Genomic DNA, 10484 nt, shown 5'->3' with positions numbered 1-10484 from the left:
ATTTGGCAGCAGAAGAAGCAACATTTTCCACAACACATACATCACAGGAGACTCTTGCGGCTTTCCTAAATGTGAAGAGTTACACAAAGACATCGGTGAACATGACTGAGTTTTTGGGCAGTTGAACAAAGCTGATGAATCCTCCTCGACGTGGCACCTGAAGATCTCAGGTAAAGGACGTTTATTCAAGTCTTCAGGGATAAAAAGTCACTCTAAGTTACGTGTGTCCAGTTTAATGCTGCAGAGGCAGACGGTGCAGCCCATCACTCCAGACAGCGTCAGGATAGCCAGCAGGATGGCCCACCAGTGAGCCTGAGGAGAATAAACAAAAACATGATTTCGAATAAGCTGGAAGCATTGGTGTAGTTTGGTTTAAGATTAAGATCACTAGAATAAAAATCTTTAATTTAATCTTTAATTTAAAATGTTGAGCAGAAACAATAATTTTATTGTTCAAAGGTTTTCATATCTTTACCAAAAATATTACCTCACTGATTTTGCCTTATTGTTCATTATTGTTCACTTTCATATTATTGCCTCAGTTATTACCCCCATTACATAAATCAGTCTAATATTACTCAGCTAGAACCCATCACTGATACAAAGCTATTATTTAGTAATAATGTTATAATTAAATAGCATTACAGGCTATTATAATGTTATCACTCCGCTATTACCATGTTATCACTGAGTATTAATCTACCTTTTCTTTTGCAATCGTGTCTTTTTGTTTATGAAGCAGATACTAAAACACTACATGTGCGACTTTTTCCACCACTTGAAGCATCAGAACAGTTTCTTTTTTCAAAAGTTTCAGTCTATAATGTTTTGTGGTTTCATACTGGTTAGGTCCCAGTCACAATAACCTAAATACACTGGCTGATGACTGCCTAGCAACCACCAGTTGCTAGGGAAAAGGGAGTATTCCACTGGTTGTGACTTTTGTGGCTGATTTCACACAGTGACAGCTAACAACCTCCTGCAACTACTCACCTACTGGTTGGGAAATGCACAGTTTCTCCCAGTGACCAATAGGATACCAAGAGGGATTAAAAAAAAAGGTCTATATTATTTTTAATTACTTGTTTTATTCAAATGAACACAATGGCTAAACATCCTGTTTTGTTACACAGGGAGCACATATGGTAGCTGATCTTTTGGGTAACTCTACCGATTGAGTAACACTTCTGACGCACCCACCGGCTGAAAGAAAACATGCTGCACATGCTTTCCACACCATTTCAACCCAGAAACTGTAGAAAAGACTGTACTTTGTTTTAAGACTGAACACTGAACACCCAGATATGAACAACATATGGCCCCGATACAGAAAACAAATGTTCTCCAGCTGCCAAATGCATATCAGCCAAATAATGGGACGGGCTCATCACGTGGATCTACAGGTCGTCAGTCGTAAACCTCTTTTTTTGGATCATACCTAATCTGAAGGAAAGAGGACTTTTCTTCTGTATTTGAGCACAAAAGGTACTTTCTTACTACAACCATCTTTCTCACAAGCACCTTTTCTTATACCTAAGAGCTTTTAACCTAAAGTTCACAGACTCATACAGATGAACAAGTATACTTCAACAAGTAGAGTAGAGGAGCTTCTAGTAGACAAGCTGCTCTCCCTCCTAAGCCACTGCTTGTGGTAAGGCACAGCTTTTACTCTAAGGTTCAGCTTAGGCATGTTTCATAGCCATGTGTAGATTGAATACATTTTTGAGGTGTAGGCAGTTTTGTATTTTTTTAGACCCAGCTACAATCCCTCATCTCTTAGTCTCAGTGTTTCTTTCTGTTTTATTTTAATAGTCTAAGGTCTCCTATGTGTCATGTTCAGTTTTGCTTCCCCCGTCTCGTCAGTCTGATTCTGTTCAGCTGTGTTCCTCAGGTGTGTCCACTCTGCCCTATTACGTTCAGAAATAAAGCCATTTTTTGGGTCCTGAGCTTGGGTCCAACTGTGCCTGCCACGCAGCGAAACCTGACAATCATTGTATTTATCTTATTCTGATGTTATCACACTAATGTAGATTCCACCTTCATCCACTCTCCCATGTCGTCGAAGTCATCCAAATGAAGAAAGGAGTTCTTCAGTCTCGCGATGGGGCCGTCTGCATCGAGGATACGGCATACGTGAAATTTGTCGCAGTATCCACGGTTTCCAGAGCACGGCGCACCACCCACCAGGGGCAACACTTTTTTCTGGAAGTGATCGGACAGAACAGACGATGTGGTGCTCGCACAAGTCTCAGGCTGATCTGCAAGAAATACAAACAAAGGAAATCAAATCAGATTACAGAAACACACACACACATAGAGAGAGAGAGTATAAATACTGTTTATACTTTATAAAAGCAAGTTTCTTGAGTCGCATACCAGCCTGTGTGTGTATATCATAAAGGAGATATGCCACTCACTCAAAACTTGACAATATGAAATGGAAACCAGAGTTTGAGAAACAGTTGACCTTTAATAACTACGATATGTGAACACAGATTGGTCTAAAAGAACACAATCATTTAGTAACCTCAGCACTAATTAACACAGCCTGAGTTGTTGAGACACAGCGTGTAAACACATTCCTCTGTAGCAGAGGACACATGTTCCCGTGGTTACCGGGCTTCTGGCAGCACATGTGGCATTTCTCCCTCATGGAGTCTCCTGGACAGTCGCACTTCTCCAGGTGGTGCTTCACACAAACCGACCCAGTGCAGACCTTCAGAGACAAACAGACACTACCGTTAGGATGTAGAGTCAGAAGAAGCTGGGAGAGAACTATGATGTAAGAAATTAAGACAAATAAGAGCCAGTTCAAGTTCATCAATATCAGTACGTCTATTGTTGATGATCAAAATATTGACTCGATTGGTAGGTAATTGGATTATTTCACTACCTTAAAGTTTATGTCAGTCATGCGAATTAGCAGAGAATTAAAATTTATATATCTATATTTATGTTTTAAAGAGGACCTATTATGTTAATTTCCAGATCCATGTTTTTATTACTGGACTCTACCAGAGCTCATAAAGGTCCTTATTTATCGTACACTGGACCCTCGATTTAAGCCATCTTATATCTCATTGGCTACCTCTCACAAACAGGAGATTTGAACATAGGTGGGCGGGGCTTCTTTCCTCACAGCCCAGCCATGTGCCTGTGCACCATATTAGACATATGTGCTCTCTTTGATGTCATACAGAGCCTAGGGCATTAAAGAACGATCTGAAATCAAGAAAAAATACAGAAAAGTATACCAGGTTCAATTCAAACAACACTAGTTCAAATACTCAAATACCTACACACACAAAAAGACATGAGCTAGTTTAGGGAGTGTTTTTCATTTCATGTTAATACATCAGATTTAGCCATTCATAACCATTCCTGGTTAATGTCTCATAAGAAAACTGGGGAAACAATGACAGGCAAGATGTACTGGGACGCTTGTGTTGCATTAACTTTTTCAGTGTATATAACACTTACAGACACTTATATAGTGTTCGACAGATTTGAGAAACTGCCTCTTACTTTCTGAGGCTTTGTAATGTGGGGATCTGCATCACAGATGTGTTTTACTGTTGTTGTTTTTTAAGCCTGAAGTAAATTTATGTTTGACATGTTTTGATGAACTGAATATGTTTGTTTGAAGTTTTTTTTTCTCTTTTGTGTTTCGTTGGAAATAATATATCAGTGTCAGTGAAAAATAAAAAGATGAATTTGAGAATTTTAACTAAAGATAAGTTTTCCCTTTCTTGGTTTACACTATTACTCACATCTTCTAAAAAGCCTTTTATCATGTTTTACATTTGGGATTATATATTTTATGTTCCCGGATCAGGTCATCAAGGTTAGATGAGGTTAGAACATCTGGAGAATAATATATCCAGAAAACCACAGTCACAGCTAGAATAAATGCTCTCCTGCTGAGAGGACAGAGTAACATCTGTATTTAATTTTGGAGGGAGATCCTGTTGTTATCCTGCTGGTTAAAAAGGATTTTTCTCTTCTTTTTTCAGAAATGCTGTGTTAAAATGGCACCTTTGTTTACACCTGTAATACCTGCCAGTAAGCACAGACAGTGGGTTTTAAATGTTCTGATTATTTCAAGATAATTTTCATTTCGTGCTACCTAAAACAAAAACAGGAAGCACTTGATTGTATTTTAAATGAGAAACTGGAAACAGCCGAACTTATTTGTGTGCAACGCCCTCAATCACTTTTAATCACAAGGCAATTGCACAGGTCAGCTGATGGGAGGCAACTTGCACTCTCTGCACTCTCAGACACACTGGTGAGTGTTTGCAAATAATTGTGTTCTCTTCTATAAAAGTAGACAGACTGCTTATGTGTTAGCATTCTGTCTGCAATATGCAATCAGTCTGAGTTAGTCTGCAATGATGAGTGCAACTCATCTGTAACATGTCTCTTTGCAATAGAGAACTTGATTCTGCTGGTTGCATTCTGGTAAAACTACTATATAAAAGCAAGGCCAGTTTGCAGTTAAATCACCTTTCTGCAGCAACGATTTCAAGTGAAGAAATTTCTTAACTTTTATTTAAAATAAGTGAGACTCTGGCTGGAATGTAATGTGAATTTCTGTGTATGCAGACGACACAGTTTTATCAAAAAAAGGTCAAAGTAATTGCCAACTTGACCAAACTGATTGCAGACTGACATTGTCTTCTGTTTTAGTGATGCGAAACTTGCTTGTTGTGCCAAATACAACAAATATCATTGACACTGATATTTTTGTATGATCACGATATTAGGTGTAGACAGAGCTGACACACAACACAACAAACTGCACTCACTGAACACTTTGTTAGGAACCCCTGCTCAACTGAACAATGTAAATATCTAATGAACCAATCATGTGGCAGAGTTGTTGGTGCCAGACAGGCTGGTCTGAGTATATCCGAAATTGCTGATCTGCTGGGATTTTACCACACAACCATGCTGAGGGTTTACAGAGACTGGTCTTAATAAAGAAGAAATATCCACTCAGTGGCAGTTCTCATAGATGAAAATGCCTTGTTGATGTCAGAGGTTGTGTCAACATATGAAGAACTCTTTTTCATATCTCTGAAAGATGAACCAGAGTAGCAAAAGACCACTCCAGGTGGCACTCTTATTAGCTCATAACAAGAAACCGTGTGTACGGGATTGCTAAAATTGGACCTTAGAAGATTGGAAAACTGTTGTCTGGTCTGATGAGTCTCTTTGAAGTTCTGCGACATTCTAATGGTAGAGTCAGAATTTGGCTTTGACAAATTCCACAGCCTACCTGAGTACTTTTGCCAACTATGACCATGTCCTTATGACCACAGTGTGCCCATCTTCACCTAATAAGGTGTCTTGCGAGTGGACACGATGAAAAAGAAATCTCTGGAAAAGCTACTAAATGAACCTTATACTGAAAGTCTATTGCCATGTGCTGCTTTCAAGGTCAAGATTCACATGCTTTGCAACATTGCTGCACACTTGCACACTTTCCCTCATTGGGTAACGGAGTGTGTTAAGTAACGCTCTGGTGTGGTGGATGTGCCCGCCTCACCCCATTCAGGCAGACACGCGTGGCCTGACTGCACACAGTGAGGTTTTCCTTGGCAGCTGGCTTGGGGCAGAGCGGGGAGAGTCCTGAGCACACGCTCACTTTCTGGCAGTCTGTCTCCTCGTTGCACCTCTGACCCTCTGGCTTAAACTCGCACTTCTGATCACAACACAGGCCCTGACTTGGACTGATGAATAGAAGAGAAAAAACACCACAAACATGGCTGCACATGAGAGCTACATCTAAACTAAACAAAGCCGCATCTTGAAACTATATAACTATATAAGAATATAAATAGTTTAGATGAAAGACTGATGATGAATATTTTAATTTATTAACCTCAAACCCATACATGATTGAACTAAAAATATTCAGAAAGACGTGAACAGCTAATTACAGTTTTGGAAATCATTTTTGCACACTTTGATGTTGTGTACATGTGGAGTACCTGCAGACTTTACCAGGCTTGAGGCGACACTGGATTCCTACAGGCTCTTTAGCACTGTAGCAGCAGAGATCTGTATCTTTGTTACCGACATCACACTCCTCACCTTCCTCTATGATCTGGTTTCCACAGATGGGCTGATCACTGACTGCCCAAAATGAACAGACAAGCAGATAAACACATGAGCAGATACACACATACAGATATAGCCTGAAGGCTGCAGCAACTAGTGCACAATATAAACAGCATGCAGGACACTGATATTTCTTCCTCACCCATGAAGCAGTCATCTTTCTTCAGCTTCAGGATGTTGCTAATGTGTTTGATGCTGCAGGGTGAGAATTTATCATTGTTTTCATGCGCCCCGTCTGTGGCGTAAGGAAACATCAGGTGCCTGCCTTTACCGACATCGGAGCCGAGGTTCCCACAGTTAGCGTCCTCATCGTGCTGAAACACAGACAAAACGGCAAGCATCTTCACTCGACTGCAAACAGAAGCAGCAGGCGGAAACGGATGATCAACCCAAGCTGAAGATATTTGCTTCCACCTCTTAAATATAGATTGGGGAATCAACTTCCTTCACTGATCACAGGAGCTTTTCCAGTCATGTCCATCAGCAGGCCTCAGCTGAAAGGGCAGTTTTACTTTTAAGAGCAAAAAGACAAATCTTGAATCCCATGTCCATCCAATGAGGTCCGCTGTGTTCCACATGTGCAATAAAACTAGAGCTTCCTCTTTTTCTGGAGCTCATACTCTTAGGATGTCAAAGTCTCTGATGAATTATTAGTCTAATGCAGAGACTTGAAGTGAACATGCAAACATGCTGAGGGAAACGGCATTGATGTGGATATTTTTGCATATGTCTAAGATTAGGTTGAAAGATACTTGTGATAATACAGTCGTCACTTTATCTGTCACTATCTGCAGCTCTGGGTTTGCCAGGGCACTGCAACACAGCAGATGTTGGAACGCTTTCTTTCAGCATGCATAAAACTAACTTGAATTGTGTTTCCACTCTCATGCCTCAGTTTCTTTTGTGGGGGCTTCAGACTTTACACCAAACCTTGTATTTACTTCTAGTGTATACCAGAACTACGCTTTCTTTAAAGCTGAAAAACAGGAAGAAAAGCAAAGCTGTGTTCAATACCTCTGCAGAAATGTATGTAACAGCACTTCCTGTTTACTTTTTGAGCACCTGTAGCAGTCTACAGATGCTGTTTTCACAGACACGATGTAATTTTAGGTTAAACATAACCAAAACAAAGATAAATGTTTATACTAGAAAGCTTTTCCAATTCAGGAAAAACCTGGTGTGCTATTTCCTTGTATTTTATGAGGTACTGAATGTTTCTTCTTATATAAATATACATGAGCTCTATACAGTACACCCCCCAGAATACAATGAGAAAATAAGGAGCGGGACAACAAAATATTCAGAACAAAGGATAAAGCAATCAATGACTATACAGTTTAAGTAAGTATGATTTATGGAGCAGCAACACATGTAAACAAATATGGGGACAGGGGGAAAATAAAGTGTTCCTAAAAAGAAACAGGTGGAAACAGGTTACTTTAGCAACAGTCGAGTAACACAGCATTCAAAATGAGCATTTTTTTTTAAAAAAAGGTACATCATCAATTTAAAGTTTTGGTGCGTTTTATGTGTTCGAGTGGGGATGAAATATGTGTTCATGAGATTTCAGAATTAGAATCTTTGTTAATCCCTAAGGAAATTATGTGGGTTACAGTTGCTCCAGTTTGAATAACAGAAACAGACTAGACTATTTAACAATACAATATGTTACAGATTTAAGAAATAGCACAGTACAAATACAACAATACAAATCACTCAATAATAAATATCAAGGATTGACAGAGGTGATTATAAATATATATCTAGAATATTGACAGCAACATTACTGAGTAGAAAAGAGCGTGTGCAAAAAGGGTGTAACTGCTGCAGTGTTTACAGTTGTACAGGGAGATGGCCACCGGCAGGAATGATTTCCTGTGTCGTTCAGTGGTGCTTTTTGGTAATCTCAGTCTCTCACTGAACGTGCTCCTGTGACTAGCCAGCATGTCATAGAGTGGGTGGAAGGTATTATCCAACATTGTCCTTATCTTGGACAACATCCGCCTCTACGACACCACCTTAAGGGAGTCCAGCTCCATCCCCACAACATTACTGGCCTTGCTGATCAGTTTATTTGCCAATCATTGCATTTTGTTTTTATTTACATTTTACACCTGAAAAAAGACGTTCCAACTTAATGTAAATTAAGACTTGCTGCCTAAATCTGCTTTGATGGTTTTGATAGTTATTTTCTTTTTATCCATTCATATTAGAGGTAAAGCAAAGAAAAGATATAACTTTTCAGATATTAACCTGGAAGCCAGTCTGATAACTTCTGATAATTAATGGGAAAGAAATGACCTTCAAAAATTCATTTTGTTGTTGCTGACTTACAGTTGCAAGGTGTAATGGTTTAGATAGTGAAGGTTGCCTTTGCAAACTTTGGTCTTGTTTCCAACCCATCAATGATGTCCTCTTTATATTTTTATATCTTTCAACTGATGAATTCGTTTTTAAAAATCAGTGTAGAGATACACAATTTGGAAGAGAAATATTCTGAAAGCCAAAGCGTCTTTTTAATCAAAATTTCCTCCCCATCACAGTCCACCCCTGTGCTTTTTCCACTATGAAGTTGCAGGGGAGACCTTCAGTCACATGTCCTTATGTCTTCCTCAATCCTATGCAGCCTGGAAACATGGCTGTCACAGGAGCAAAGATATTAGAGGGGCCGGGTGTGCTTACAGTAGTTTAATTTATAAAAAGCCAGCAGGGTCTGACATAGCAGAGCTAATCTGCTCAGGAATGCCTCAGAGGGCTCTTTGGTGTGTGGTAATATGAATAATAGAGGGCAGGGTGAAAAGAGAGTGTGGAGTGCTGCTGGCGTTTTGGGCAGCAGGAGAAAGGTTGAAGGTGTTAGCAGCTGTCACACATACTGAGGTGCAGGCATTTGTGTGCTTATATGATGTGTGTGCTGTTATTGAGGTGGTGGAGGAGGCTGCCAGGCTCTGCTTATGGACACAAACAGAGAGTAACCATAGGACACAAGTGACTGACATCAGAGCTCCTCCCGTTCCCTTTTTTGAGATGTACCAGTGAGACTGAGACAGGGGTCCCTATAAAAACAAACCAGTCAATAAAGGACAAGGTCTCCAACGCCCACAGAAGTGAATCATTCACATACAATTTGTTCCAGCGCAAACAGCCGTGTGAGAATATGTGACATAACACTTTGAATCTCTGGGACTCGTCACGTTCGGCAAACAGCCGACGTCGTTTTATGTTTAAATAAAAGATGGAAATGATTCAGGTTGAAACTAGCAAACAGACATCCAGGATTCACTGAACCCATGAAACGTGCAAATCGAATGAAAAGTCTCCTCACGTTTTACCGTCACTCATTAGTACAACAAACAGAAACAGCAGCAGATATGGCTGCACTAAAAAAAAAAAAGAAAAGAAAAGAAAAGGCATGATACATTTAATTTTGTTTTCTTGGTGCTGAGCAATCTGGCTTTCATTTCAATAGAGTTATTAACCATGACTGCTTCCAATACAGGTAATCCTTCAGTCATAAATCACCTGGCCTTATTTTGGTGCAAGGAGCACTGTTGTCACTAAAGCTAGGCTAATGCTAAGTCATTACTGTCTCTCAACAAAAACACTGTCCGTCTAATAACCCACAATTTGATTTACATGAACATGAAATTGTGGTCGTGGAGCCTTGCAGTAGTTCTGGAAATTGCAACATACGCTAGCTGCACCATGGAGATATAGCAGGACACAAGACTGAGATGTACTTTTTAAAGGTAAGATGTTGAAATGCTATCAGAACACCCAGATAAATACAACTTAATAAATACATAAATACAACTGAATACAACTTGCTCTGTCTGCAGCTGCCTTTGCAATATCTACAAAAGGCCTCCTGTTCGACCTTCTAGATATAATTTAAACCACAACTGATGTCAACAAGTTCCGACATATATGAAAAAATCTTTATATAAATTGTATGGTTGAATTGTAATCATGTTTTGTTTTGTTTTTTTTGCTGGTGTTTTTCGTGGTGACTGACCGGAGATCCAAGGCTGTGGCCGAGCTCGTGTGCCAAAGTCAGCTGGACTTGTCGAGGAGGCAGAAACTGTCCGTAGTTCTGAATTGTGACCAGACCTGTGTTCAGGGTGCAGGTAACACCGTTTTTGAGGGCCGCAGGCTTTGAACACACTCCTCCCCAGTTTCCTTAGATAAAGAAAATAAAAGACAATATCTGAGATTGTGAGGTTCACTGAGTATATGACACTTAAAGTTAATACTATTTGTAAATATAGTTTAAAAGCTGAAACTTCTGAACATTCTGATTTATCTCAGCGTTCTCCTGAAAAACTTTTACATATATTTATGAATTCATCTCAATCCTGTAA

At 39.6% G+C, this 10484-nt stretch overlaps 1 protein-coding gene across 1 annotated transcript in view; it reads right to left on the bottom strand.

Moving 5' to 3' along the window:
• Positions 1 to 207: 207 nt before the first annotated feature.
• Positions 208 to 10484, bottom strand: part of si:ch1073-396h14.1 (disintegrin and metalloproteinase domain-containing protein 10) — a 30694-nt gene continuing 20417 nt past the window's right edge. The window contains exons 9-15 of the mRNA XM_063467712.1: positions 10139 to 10302; positions 6269 to 6440; positions 5997 to 6141; positions 5552 to 5735; positions 2617 to 2716; positions 2038 to 2258; positions 208 to 312 (exon numbers count right to left, since the gene is read on the bottom strand). Of these exons, the coding sequence (XP_063323782.1) occupies positions 208 to 312; positions 2038 to 2258; positions 2617 to 2716; positions 5552 to 5735; positions 5997 to 6141; positions 6269 to 6440; positions 10139 to 10302 (1091 nt within the window). The remainder of the gene's footprint in view (positions 313 to 2037; positions 2259 to 2616; positions 2717 to 5551; positions 5736 to 5996; positions 6142 to 6268; positions 6441 to 10138; positions 10303 to 10484) is intronic.

Source organism: Pelmatolapia mariae, linkage group LG23, assembly GCF_036321145.2.
Source record: "Pelmatolapia mariae isolate MD_Pm_ZW linkage group LG23, Pm_UMD_F_2, whole genome shotgun sequence".
Taxonomy (NCBI): Eukaryota; Metazoa; Chordata; class Actinopteri; order Cichliformes; family Cichlidae; genus Pelmatolapia; species Pelmatolapia mariae.
The sequence above is the reverse complement of the archived record's forward strand: the minus strand, read 5'-3'. Positions and strand labels throughout refer to the sequence as shown.